This window comes from Callorhinus ursinus, unplaced genomic scaffold, assembly GCF_003265705.2.
Source record: "Callorhinus ursinus isolate GAN/ISIS: 27379988/994484 unplaced genomic scaffold, GSC_fseal_2.0 scaffold12, whole genome shotgun sequence".
Taxonomy (NCBI): Eukaryota; Metazoa; Chordata; class Mammalia; order Carnivora; family Otariidae; genus Callorhinus; species Callorhinus ursinus.
In genome coordinates this window covers 8,601,289-8,615,133 of record NW_027397074.1, presented here as the reverse complement: position 1 = coordinate 8,615,133, position 13,845 = coordinate 8,601,289, and the positions used below count along the sequence as shown (strand labels likewise).

The following is a 13,845-nucleotide window of genomic DNA, read 5'->3' as shown; positions in this document are numbered from 1 at the left end:
ATGATGGTATTGAGTGGCCACACCAGGAGGTAAGAACTTGTTTAGTGGTAGAATGATGAGGAATATGGCTTGTCGCATATGGACCCAGAGCTGGCGGCACCTTCTCAGAAGCGGGTATCAAGCAGGCAGTCCTAAATGTGATACCATAGCTCATGAGGAAAACTTGGAGCCGGAAAATTTACTCAAGCTTCTGGAGTGGATGAAATCGCAAAAAGATACCAAAGATACAGGAGAAATGGACATTCTAGATAGATGCTTAAATCCTCAGGCAAAACATGTGTTTAAGTCAACAGGTTTGTAAAATTTTAAAAATTTGAATTTATTAGGATTTATTAGTAACACAATTACACAGAATAAAGTTCAGGAATTCACCAATGATGGTCACCAAGATGTGCTTCTTTGTGGCTTTTTAAACAGTATTTCTCATGATTCAAATTTATTCATAGTATAGGTGAATTTCATACATAGCTTCACAATATGGATGTTACAGGTCTTCCATCGGTAAAATTAATGAAAACATATCTTTCATGAAAGGCACATAAAGAATCTAAACTAACACATTTAAGAAAGTGTGACAATTTTGAATTTCTTTACAAAGAAGAAAAACGAATCCCCAAAATAGAACAGGTGAAAATGTAGTCTGTGGTTACCCCCCCACACACACATACACATACTCTTCAAGAAATACACTTCAACAAAATGACAGCACATAACTCAACTTAGAAACTACTTATCCACGAAGCTTACTGAAGGACTTCAAGATGAGGAAACAAAACAGAAGGAGGGTAGGGAATGCTGTTCATGTTGCTGAAATGAGGTCACAGACACACGTTGTGAGGAATCAAAAGAAAAGACTATCAAAATTCAGTATCGAGCTGACATGTAAGACTTATTTCAGGACACATACAGTCACTGACTTCTTTATAAATACTACTACTCATTTTCTAAGTGTAATTGCCTGTTTCATTCTCAGAAATAACAGCACAATTTAAAAAGATACTGACTCAAGCAAGTGGAGGAAATCTGAATAGTCGAAGGGAAGAAAGTAATTTTAATATAGTGTGATAATTAAATTTGAAACTAGTTACATATATGAATTTAAAGCTTGCATTATATCAGCAGCAGAAAAATGAAAGGTCTTTCTTGTTATCTTCCAAATAAGGAACTATCATGTATACTAGGTACAAGGGATTTCCCAAAGGAAATACACAAATGAATGTCTCAAAATTCATTATGCTGACATATTTTTTACCCACAAAATGCTCTCAATAATCCACCTAAACTTAGTTATAAATAAAAATGTAGTTATTTAAAGTGTATAAAAATTAATCTGGCATCACCTTTAAGGAAATGCATGAATACCATCCAAATATTAAAATTCAAAGTGAAAACAAACCAACTGAATAAAAATTGTTTACAGTAAGCGTGAGAGTATATCCTCAGAAATCTGAAATTTTAGTTTTTCAAACCAAATCCAATGTGGAATCAGATCAGCATGCACTCTTAAAAGAAAAATTAAAATGCATACAATGTTTACATAACTGATCCAAAGGCAGCTATATTCATCCTCTTAAGAACATTTCAATAAAACACACTGAATTTAAAGAACAAATCATGTTATTAAAATAGTCTGTGCAATGTTTATACAAATAACTTTTTTAGGATTATAAGTATACATATAATCAAGATAAGGACGGCAATGTTTCCTATTTTTAATTACTATACTTAAAAATTTACAGGACATGAACATAAATAAAGCTGTTTAAAACTGGCAAACACAGTAATAGTCTGTCACTCAGTACAAAGTACTTAATATTTCTGATATGACCAAAGCCATCACGCTAGAATTTTGCCACTCTTAAAGCCTAAAAGTAGTGTGGGAAAACTAAAGTTATAAATACATGTGTACATACATTTGCATATTTACACTTAACGCAGAAATCATCAATACACTAGAGACGAGCGTTAACACTGCCCTTAGTTTCACACTGCAGGACCACCTTTTACATTTAAGAAAGATCCTTCTGTACCTTTCAGTTAAAAAAAAAAGACACAACAGAACAACTTTGGTCAGGTCCCAGATGCATTTGCTGTATACTACATTCCCGTGTTGCTGCAAGACTCTAGTTTAGAGAGATCCACATATAAGCACTCATTTGGTTTGAAAATGCATTTTTTTCCCATTAACTGCAAGACTCAGAAGAGACCACAATCTTTTAGATTATTTTTTATGATGACATCTGTTACAGCATCAAAAACAAACTGCACATTCTTAGTATCTGTGGCACATGTGAAGTGGGTGTATATTTCCTTTGTGTCCTTTCTTTTATTGAGGTCTTCAAACTGACACTGAATGTATGCAGCTGCCTCTTCATATGTGTTTGAGCCTGAGATGGGAAAAGGCAAGAAAAACATAAGGCGAAAAGTTAAAATGACTACATGGCTAAGCAAAATGGACCTGCAAATACTGAAGTTCATTTCATACATACAAAATATGTGGATTCTGTCACTGTGTTTTTCCTTCTGGGATGAGAGAAATGATTTCTTCTAAATGAAAAATGCCCAATGTTAATTACCCTTTCATGACTGTCAGCCTTTTAAAAAAAACCCCACAATCAAGAGCATGGTATTCCAGGCTCCCCAGGGTCCTTGTCCCCGCCAGATTCAAATACCAGATCTCCCTTTTTTCTTCTCCCTTATATGCTCCATCCCAACACCGAACCAACTCCCTTCCCTGATGGTGGCATGCCATTTCCTTTCTAGCCTAGTGGTTGATCAAGAAATGTTGGCTGAATGCTGATCAGTACTTTTTATTCCCTTTTCTCTATACACATTACTTAGCTTTTCCCATTTTTCTTTATTGAAAAACTGGGACATGGGTCTCCAGTGTGGCTTACGGCCATGAGGTTAAAGACTTCTGAGTACAAACACTCCAGAAGTGGTCCGTATCTAAAGACAATCACATGCATATTCTGCGATGCAGCAATAGTGTCTCGGTGTGCCATGGACAGAACCACGTACGTATGTTCACCAGAAGACCTATAAGGCTATTCATAGCAGAACCAACTTCTACGTCAGGAAACCACCCCAAAGTTCATTGATTACAGACTGGCAAATAAAGCTTGTATATCTGTATAATGAGCTGCCGTACAGTAATGAGAAATGAGAATCAAAGTACTATTGCTATGCACAACATGAATGAGTTCCAGAATCATACTGTGCAACAAATGAAGCCAGACACACAAAGGGTATAAAACTGTACGATTCAACTGATGTTTGTTTGGAAGAAGATGGAAAACAATCAAAATTAATCAATGAAGATGAAGGTCATAATTACCCTATGTGTGTGTGTGGGGGGGGTTGTGATCACTTAAGACTAGGAGAGGCATGATGGGGTTTCTGGGGATCTGGTAATATTCAGTTTCTTGATCTGAAAGGTGAATAGATCTGTATTTTCACTTTTTAAAATTCAGTGAGCTTCACATTTATGCTAAGTGTGCATGTATGCATCTATTTTATATGTGTACATATAGAATACCTCAAAGATGTTCCATTTGGGAAAAAAAAAGGTGAACTCTCTTTTGCAGTAATAACACAAAATTATTTGGTTTTCAAGGTCCTCTGTTACCCAGCCTGCTTGATAAAGCTATTCTGACATCCTCTCCTCCACACCTGTGGTTCACTCCATGTCGGGCAGGACCCTGTACACCAGCTCCCACCTGTGATACTACAGCATGCTTCCCCTCCAGTGGACTTCACCAGTTTCCATATCTTGGCTTTTGTAAATGCTGCTGCAACGGATGTGGGGGTGTGCTTATCAAGTGTTTTCATCCTTTTTGGAAAAATTCCCAGAAGTGGAATTGCTGGATATTTCAATTTTCATTTTTTGTGGGACTCTATACCACAGTGGCTGCACCAATTTACACATTCTCATCAACAGTGCAAGAGGGTTACCTTTTCTCCACATCCTCGCCAGCACCTGTTGCCTTTTTGATAATACCTATTCTAACAGGTGAGGTGATAACTCACTGTGGTTTTGATTTGCATTTCCCTGATGAGTAGTGATGGTGAGCAACTCTTCATGGACCTGCTGGCCATCTGTAGGTCTTCTTTGGAAAAATGTCTTTTCAGATCCTCTACCCATTTTTTTAGTGGATCGTGTTTTTTGCTATTTAGAGGTCTTTATACGTTTTCAATATTAATCCCTTATCAGATACATAATTTACAATATCTTCTCCCATTTTGTTGATGGTTTCCTTTGCTGTGTAAAAGCTTTACAGTTTGATGTGGTCCTACTTGGGTATTTTTGCTTTTGTTGTCTTTAATTTTGATGTCATATCCAAAAACTCATCACCAAGACCAATGTCAAGGAGCTACTGCTTGTTTTCTTCCAGGAGTTTTATGGTTTGGAGTCTTCATTTTAAGTTTCTGATCCATTTTAAGTTCATTTTTGTGTATGGTATAATACAGTGCTCCAGTTTTCCTAGCACAATTTATTGAAGAGACGGTCTTTTCCTCATTGTATGTTCTTGGCTGTAAATTTTTTGATCATATATGTGTGGGTTTTCTTTTGGGCTCTCTATTCTGTTCCTCATATATATGGTCTATTTTTATGGCAATGCCATACTGTTTTGATTACTATAGCTTTATAATATAGTTGAAAATCAGGGACCATGCTGACTCTCTGTTCTTTCTCAGGACTGCTTTGGCTATTCGGGTTCTTCTGTGGTTCCACACAAATTTTAGGATTGTTTATACTATTTCTGTGGGAAAAAAATGCCAGTGGAATTTTGATAGGGATTGCATTGTATCTGCAGATTCCTCTGGGGAGTATGGGCGTTGTAACAATATTTTTCCAAACCATGAACATGGACCATATTTCCATTTATTTAGGTCTTCTTCTACTTCTTTCACCAATGTCTTGTGGTTTTCAGTGTAGAGATTTTTCTCCCCTGAAATTTATTTTTAGGTATTTTTTCTTTTTAATGCAATTGTAAATAGTATTGTTTTCTTAATTTCTTTGATATTTCATTACTAGTTTATGGAAATGCAAAATGTTTCTGTGTATATACTGTGTATCCTGCAACTTGACTGAGTTCATTGATTAGTTTAAAAGTAGTTTGGTAGAGTCTTTAGACTTTAGAGGTTTATTTATATATATATAAATATCATGTGCACATAGTGACAGTATTCCTTCTTCCTTTCCATTTTGGATGCCTTTTCTTTTATTGTCTAACTGCTCTGGCTAGGACTTCTAATAGTATGTTGAATAAAAGTGGCAAGACAGGAAGACAGGGACTCCTTGTTTTGTTCCTGATGTTAGTGGAAAAGCTTGCAGTTTTTCATTATTAAAGTATGATGTTAACTATGGGCTTATAATGTATGGCCTTTATATGCTGAGGTACATATATTCCCTCTGTACCCACTTTGCTGAGTTTTTATCATAAATGAATGTTGAATTTTGTCAAAGGGTTTTTCTGCATTTGAGATAATCAAGGCTTTTATCTTTAATTTTGGTAAGGGGGTATATCATGTTGATTTGAAATGTTAAACTACTCTTGTGTCCCTGGAATAAATCCCACTACATCATGGTGTATGATCCTTTTAATAGATGTTGAATTCTGTTCACTAATATTTTGTTGAGGATTTCTGCATTTATGTTCATCAGGGATATTGGCCTAGAAGTTTTTTATGTCATCCTTGTCTGGTTTTGGTAACAGGGTAATGCTGTCCTCATAAAATGAGTCTGGAAGTATTCCCTCCTCTTCCACTTTTTTGCAAGAGTTTTAGAAGGACTGGTATTAATTCTTCAGTAAATGTTGGTAGGATTCATCAGTAAAGCCATTTGGTCATGGACTTACTTATTGGGAGGTTATGATTACGAAGTAATTGGTCTGTGCAGATTTTCTATTTCTTCATGACTCAGTCTTGGTAGGTTGTATATTTCTAGGAATTTTTCTACTTTTTCTAGGTTGTCTAAGTTTACATTTTAATTTAACTCTTTCACGTTGCTAGCAGACCACCATATGCTTTACAAATCAAAATTTAGTTTATTAAATCACAGTAAGTTTGGTATTCTTAAATCCTAAAGCAATAAACTGTCTTAATGAAAGAAGTTAATGCAACCTATCAATTAAAAATATGTTTTGGGAAAACAGCTTGCACTGAGTGCATAGCTCAACTTCCTGTATATATTATGGGTAGCTAGACTGCTAAGTGCCAAGAGCTAAAAGATACATGAATAAACTCATGAGCACATTTCTCAATCTGATTTTAAGGATGTGGTGGGAGGGTGCTATCTCTTCTTCACGTGCTAGAACCATCATGTATAAAGGCAGGTACAGGTGATAACCTGGTTCACAAATGGAGACCTGGGAGTGGGGTGGTAATAGAATTGAAAGGGAGATCGAGGAGATTTGAGAAAACAAAACACACGGGTTCAGTTTGAGTTTCAGGTGCTAAAAAACATGTACATGTTCAACAAGCAGCTGGAAACGTAAGCTTGAGGCTCTAGACAGAAATGAGAATCCACCATGGAATTTAAGTGTTGAGAATAAGACAGTGAAAGGAGAGTGCACTGAAAGATCACAGGTTACAGATGGAATGTGGTGAAATGCCAACACATGGATATATAAGTAGAAGAGGAGGAATAGTTTCTTATTCAGAACCCAGTATGTAAACCAGATTAAAAACGAAGTCCCTCTGCTTTAATAAGAGAGATGCTGTGTGCGTGTCTGGGCAGCAGAGAGAAGCATCTCCGTTCCTGGGACCCACTTTTCAACAGCAGCCCAGGAGATTGCAGGGAACTCAACGAAAACCAAGTTTTAACTCAAACTTCCGACTTCACGAATGGGGTACTGAGACCCAGGTACATTAACGGCTATGTTGCAGATCAAAGAGCTAATCACAGAAAGGCCAGGGCTGTACCTCAGGTTCTCCTTTTCGAAGTGTGAACCATTTCCTGCAGCAGGGAGATTACAGGACCACTAACAGTCTCATTACCAGGGCTGGGATTTCTTGTGAACCTTTGCCTGACTCCCCCGAAAAGTTAACTCATGGATTCCTTCTTCATTTATTCCCTACAATTACCGTTCGTGCTCCTTTGCAGTAACATGTTGCACTGCTTTTTTTTATAAGTACATCCATCTTTGAGGTTAGACTGCGTGCACACACCTGTCTTACCATGCATCAAACATACCTGGTCACTGGACAAACAAATCAGTATTTTAAATGAGTCATCACAGAAAATTGTCTAACAGCTTTCCCATATGACTATGCTATTTTCAATCATCTTAGCTAAACCTCAAGGAACTACTTGTCCTTGAATGCAGTTTAATAATTTCCCTTAAAGGTAAGAATTATTAAGGCAAAGATTCAAATCTATAATTGAAATTTTGCATTAGGGGGACTTTCCCTAGAAATACATGAGTTGGTAAGTTATCCACAGAAAGCAGAATACCTGCATATTCTGGATAGCATATAGTGAGAGGGCTCTTTTTGATTTTTTCTTCGAAGAGATCCTTCTTGTTTAGAAAAAGTATAATAGATGTATCTGTAAACCATTTGTTGTTACATATGCTGTCGAACAACTTCATGCTTTCATGCATTCGATTCTGTAACAGAGAAGAATACAATCAATTTGTCACAAGGGCAAGGATTTTGAGAAGCATTACTTTTTTAAAAAGCATTATAATAAAATAGAGCTTAGTCAGCTAAAAACCAGCATACCACAAAAACACATTTCTGCCATTTAGGGACAAGTACACTTGATTACAGGTAAGATGAATGCATACACCACTCATCACTTTTTGCATTCAACCCGGGCTCAGAGTGTCCGCTATGTGTCACTCTGCCCAGGGACACCCTGCCGCAGGACCCTGCAATCTAGAGATGCCAAGTACAAACATCTGGAGACCTCACTGTTATAGAGGGAATCGAAGTTTCCATTAAAAGACAAGGAGAGGTTTTTAAAGATTAATAAATTAAACCAAATAAGCTGAAACACAATTAGCTCAACACTCTAAAGATAATGGTTTATTAAGGAAGGAAACCTCCAATCCTGTTTCCTGCCCTTCTAGTGTCTGTGGTTTCTAAAAGGGCATGGATACATTTTGTAGTGCCAAAATGACAGAAATGGATGTATGATGGTATAGTGTACCTACTGCACTGCAATTGTATGCGCCTGATTTTAAAAATACAAAAGTGACATTTTGGGGTGCCTGGGTGGCTCAGTCGGTTGGGAGTCTGTCTGCCTTCGGTTCGGGTCATGGTCCTTGAGTCCTGGGATTGAGCCCCGCATTGGACTCCCCGCTCAGAGGGGAGCCTGCTTCTCTCTCTGCCCCTCACCCTGCTCTCATGCTCTCTCTCAAATAAATAAAATCTTTAAAGAATAAATACAGAAGTGACATTTCAAACTTTTTTTCCCCAACCTGTACTAATGTTAATTTAAAATGACAGAATTTTAGATTTCTATTTAAAAATATTTCCTCTAGATTAATGGTACCTTGGAACACATCTGAAAATTACGTGTCAATAGCAAAATGTAACCTGGATCAAAGATTACAGAGCTGACAGAAGTTAACATTTAAGAAAAATGAGCCTTAGACTATTATGGGAACTAACTTTACTTTCAGTCACTATGTAGATAACCAGATACTAGAAATGCATAGTTAAGCATATAGCGTTGAAGTGAGATTAACTCAGTCTTTTCTTATTGTGGGGGTCCATCCTTGCTTCTTGAGTGAGTGTAACTTCCCTTTTATTATATAAACAGAAGAGCTAGAGAAAAAGAAAGAAAGAGACTGAACTTTCAAATAATTCATGCATTAGCAAGAATTACTCAAGAATTTTTCTCAGAAAAATTCTTGGCAACATCTCCAGCCCTTCATATTTCACACTTAATTTTCTTTTTTTTTTTTTTTTTTAAGATTTTTATTTACTTGACAGAGAGAGAGACAGAAAGGGAATACAAGCTGGGGGAGTGGGAGAGGGAGAAGCAGGCTTCCCACTGAGCAGGGAGCCCGATACAGGGCTCGATCCCAGGACCCTGGGATCATGACCTGAGCCGAAGGCAGACACTTAAAGACTGAGCCACCCAGGCGCCCCTCATGCTTAATTTTCAACAGTGGTTCTACTTGCCATTTCTTCATCTTCAGCTAGAACCAGGTCATAGTCGCTCAGCGCCACACAGAAGATGATGGCGGTCACTCCTTCAAAGCAATGAATCCATTTCTTCCGCTCAGACCTCTGTCCTCCCACATCAAACATTCTGTAAGAGAATGTGTTTGACATCACATTACTCTGAGGGGTTCTATACTATTATCAAAAAAGCTCCAAATTGCAGGGGGATATGGAATGGGAAGAAAGGAGAACATTATAGGAGGAAAATGATGTCACAAATTGGTTTTTGCAAAGGGGGACAAAGTCTGGTTTTTAAAAATTTTTGATTGAAAACAAAGCCCAAAATACCCTCAAATAAACAACACATTCATTAACATATGAGAACACTTAGATCAGAACATTAAAGCAGATACAAATGAGTGGACTGCACTATTAGTAAACACTGAGAAGTCACAGGAAGCAGCCAGGCAATGCGGAGATAATAGAGTATATTCAATTTGCCAAAGTCACAGAACATTAGAGCCAGAGGACACGGTCCCCTCTTCCCACTACAAAATGTTTCCTTTCCCTCAGAGGCAACAAGTAGGACGGTGACATAGAGAAGAAACCTTATTCCAGGTAAGAAAAAGCCGAGCAAGAAGTGGTATTTACATGGGGAAAACAGGTTGTGTAAATTAAAAAGTAAAACCACGTATAGGAACAAAAAAAGATGAAATAGGAGATCAAAGGGTTAAGACTACTGAATAGTCTTAAAATTTAGAGTGAAAAAAAAAACTGTTATACAATATACCATAGTAGACCATTGTAGCTTAGTGCAGGGTAGTAACACAAACAGTATAAAGACGATGATTTTTTCATCTTTTCCTTATAAGAGTTTATTAAGTTAAGCAAGAGTTGAAATTCACATAGATTGTTAATGCAACCTAGCAATAACCACTTATATAAGGGAAACACAATGCAAACTGGTACAATCTAAAAGGCTCCATTTATCTCGATGGCGCACTAATTAAAATAGTCCCTATTTAATTCCCAGGCAAAAAGTATTTCCCTGCAGAGTAGTACTGACCTATAAACCAAATCTGAGTTCATCAATTAATACTGTTACTTTTATCATCATTTAAATGCCCTTCATTCCACTGGGTTAGTTAGTGAATTGTTACGTATGCTATATCACAAAAGGACTCTACCACACAATAAATTAAAATGGGTAGGACACAAAAAAGGGAGCTGGTAATAAAGATCAAATAAGAACAAAATAAAAACTTAGAACGATTACCGATCTGTTAAACTGCCAAGGAACACAATTTGAAAATAAGCTTACCAAAAAGACTTTACTTTAGATAACTTTTCTGATCAAATGGCACATATATCCCGACCACTCAATATAAAGTAACAACCAAACCCATTCCAACCCACAATTTCCTTCTGTGATGGTGAGTTTTATGTGCCAATTTGGCTAAGCAGTTATTTAGTCAAACACTAACACAGATGTTGCTGTGAAGGTATTTTACTGCTGTACTTAGCATCTCTCATCAGTCGTCTTTCAGTGAAGAAGCTTATCCCTGATGTGGGCAGACTTCACCCATCCGATCAGTTGGAAGGCCTTAAGAACAAAAACAGGTCTCCCAGAGGGAAAGGAAATTCTACCTCAAGAATGCAGCATCAGTTCCTGTCCGAGCCTGCTGTCCTGCCCTACAGGCCTGCACTCACCAGCCCCCATGGTCATAGAAGTCAAGTCCTTGGAATGGATAAGCCTGACTGACAGAAATTTTAGCACCCACAGTGGGTGGGTCACAAATACCTAAAAAGGTGAAGCAGCTGTAGAATTGGGTAAGAGGTGGAGGCTGGAAGAATCTTGAGTTACTCAACAGAAATAGCCCAGATTGCTTTGAAAAGATGGTTGATTAGAAATACAGACATAGGGGCGCCTGGGTGGCTCAGTTGTTGGGCATCTGCCCTCAGCTCAGGTCATAATCTCGGGGTCCTGGGATTGAGCCCCGTGTCAGGCTCCCTGCTCAGCAGGAAGCCTGCTTCTCCCTCTCCCACTCCCCCTGGCTTGTGTTCCTTCTGTCAAATAAATAAAATCTTTAAAAAAAAATTTTTTTTAAAGAAATACAGATATAGAAGGTAATAATTTTGGAGATACTTAGGAGTGAAAAGGATGGCGGGATCCTCTCCTATCTTAGAGGATATGTGTATCATCATGAACACCATGTTGGGAGATACATGAATGTTAAAGATGTTTTTGATGAGTTCTCAGAAGGAATTGAGAAAATATGTTCCTGGACACTGGAGAAAAGGCAATTCCTGTTGTAAAGTCACAAAATCTTTGCTAGACTATGCTCTAAGGCTGGGTGTTAAGAGATGAACTTGAATATTAGTTGAGGAAATTTCCAAGCGAAGTGTGCAGGGTATGGTTTTGTTTCTCCTTGTTGCTACAGTAAAATAGAAGAGGAAGGAAGGAGAAACTGAGGAAGGAGCCATTAAGCCAATAGGAACCAGGGAATAAGGCCAAGTGACAAAGGCCAAGGAATACCGAGGATTTCCAACCACTACCGGAAGCAGAAAGAAGCAAGAGAGGATTCTTCCCTAGAGCCTTCAGAAGGAGCACAGTCCTGCTGACATGTTGATTTCAAGTTTCTAGGCTCCAAATTTCTGTTGTTTTATGCCACCTAGCTTGTGGAAATTTGTTATACCAGCCCTAGGAAATGAATATATCCCCCCTACCTTGCTTTATTTTTCACTATAGTGATTATTACCTCCTGATAATTATAGTAATTTCATCACCCCTCCCTCTTTCCCAACAATGTAGAGACAAAGACTTTGCTGTACTTCATAAATATTTGTTGAATGAATGAACTATGTCTACAGAGTATTCTAAAACACCTTCAAGGAATAATAGACGAGCTTTCCTAAGTTCAAGATCTAGGTCTTCTAGTTATGCTGTGGGAATGTTGCATATAAGAGAGCTTTAACTTGATAATCAAGTAATTTACAGAAGAAATCTCTATCTAATTTAGGAATGAATGAAGGTCATTCATATATTTGTCATAAGCAAAGAACCCTTCATCTAAACCAGTACTTCTCAAATGTTAGTGTAAATCAGAATCACCAGGTGGATAAAGGTGATGCTGCTGATCTGGGGACCATACTTTAGAATCACTGGTCTAATTCATTAGCCATGAAGCAAAAATGACTAAAATCTGATGTTACAAATGACTGTGACTAGGCATTATTCCATTTTCACGCATACATTAGAATTATCTTCAAATCCTGATTTTTTTAAATTAACCAAAAATAGAAAATTATAACACATTCTCTTTCATAGGAACAGATGAGACTTTTTTCTAGCATCAAATAGGGGAATGGATTTGAGTTTTCTGAGATTTCTTCTTTTAGGGGAAGAGGGGAAAGGTCACAGGGATACTGAAGATTCTGAGATGTTCTGACATTCTCAGGCTGTCATCTAACACTTCCGGGACCAAGACTGGTACAAAGCTAGCTGACCATATAGGCCTATCAACCTTATAAATATAACATACTCCAAAACCCATTTCATATTTATAGTACTACAGAAAAGGAAGACACGTTTGTCTTATAATTTTATAATAGAAGGGATGCTTTAATTCTATATTTGGTAAAAATATTAGAGTAAAATTGTTGATTCCTTAAAGCAAAATAATCCACGTAGACACTTTCCACAAATGTCTAGTCGCAGAAGTGATAATATACATTCTTAAATTATAATGCTTTATTGCCTCATTTTGAATTTAATTCCAATCATACCAAAACTAAGCGAAACTGAAATTTTACATTAGCTGTTAAAATGAAACAATGAATTACAATACAAAACATGCAAAATGATAAACACACTCGAGAGTTCCCAGTAGAATTATTCTAAGTATATTTCTGCCCTCATTCTTCTCAGGCTCATTTAACATATAAAAAGCAAAGTTAGAACCAAATGTTAGCAATGATAGTAATTTAACAGAACTCAAATCCAAAATAAGATAAAGTTTATCTCAAGTTCCTGACAAACCTATGTTTAAGACAGCAAGTGAAAACAGTAACTAAACACATCCTGTAAAATTCTACCTCACCCAAGGAGACTAAAGATAAATGGACTTTCTGGGAACATCATGCTGAGAGCCAGCTTTACTGAATCCCAGCACTTGTGTGATGATGAAATGACAATTCTGAGACACCGAGGCTAGAAGTGAAGAGTACGCTCTGGAAGGTGAATGTTTAAGGTGAATCTAACCAAGACCGAAAGTAAATTTTGTACAGATTGCTTAAAGTGCTGAATGACTGACTGCACCCCACCCCCCACCCCCACCCCCGGCTGACAGAGCTCTGCCCTCTTCATTTCCCTTAGAGGCAATAACCGCATTTATGTTTACACCTCTGACAATGGGCAAGATTGTAATGCTCTCTGCTAAGAACTTTAACCAAATGGCCCCTTTACCTACTAGGGTAACCTAACTCAAGAATTTGCACTTGTTAACCCTCAACTCCCTGCATTTTCTCCTCAGACTACATTTGTTAGAACAAAGCCATTATTTGAACAATTGGGGAGGGTATGTGCTACGGTGAGCGCTGTGAATTGTGCAAGACTGTTGAATCACAGATCTGTACTTCTGAAATAAATAACGCAACATATTTTAAGAAAAAAGAAAAAGAAGATAACAGGAGAGGAAGAAAAGGGGAGTATGTCAGAGGGGAAGA

At 37.4% G+C, this 13,845-nt stretch overlaps 1 protein-coding gene across 1 annotated transcript in view; it reads right to left on the bottom strand.

Moving 5' to 3' along the window:
* Nucleotides 1-294: 294 nt before the first annotated feature.
* Nucleotides 295-13,845, bottom strand: part of GNAI1 (G protein subunit alpha i1) — a 102,610-nt gene continuing 89,059 nt past the window's right edge. The window contains exons 7-9 of the mRNA XM_025872785.2: nucleotides 9,139-9,268; nucleotides 7,460-7,613; nucleotides 295-2,387 (exon numbers count right to left, since the gene is read on the bottom strand). Coding sequence (XP_025728570.1) covers nucleotides 2,197-2,387; nucleotides 7,460-7,613; nucleotides 9,139-9,268 — 475 coding nt within the window. The 3' untranslated portion in view covers nucleotides 295-2,196. The remainder of the gene's footprint in view (nucleotides 2,388-7,459; nucleotides 7,614-9,138; nucleotides 9,269-13,845) is intronic.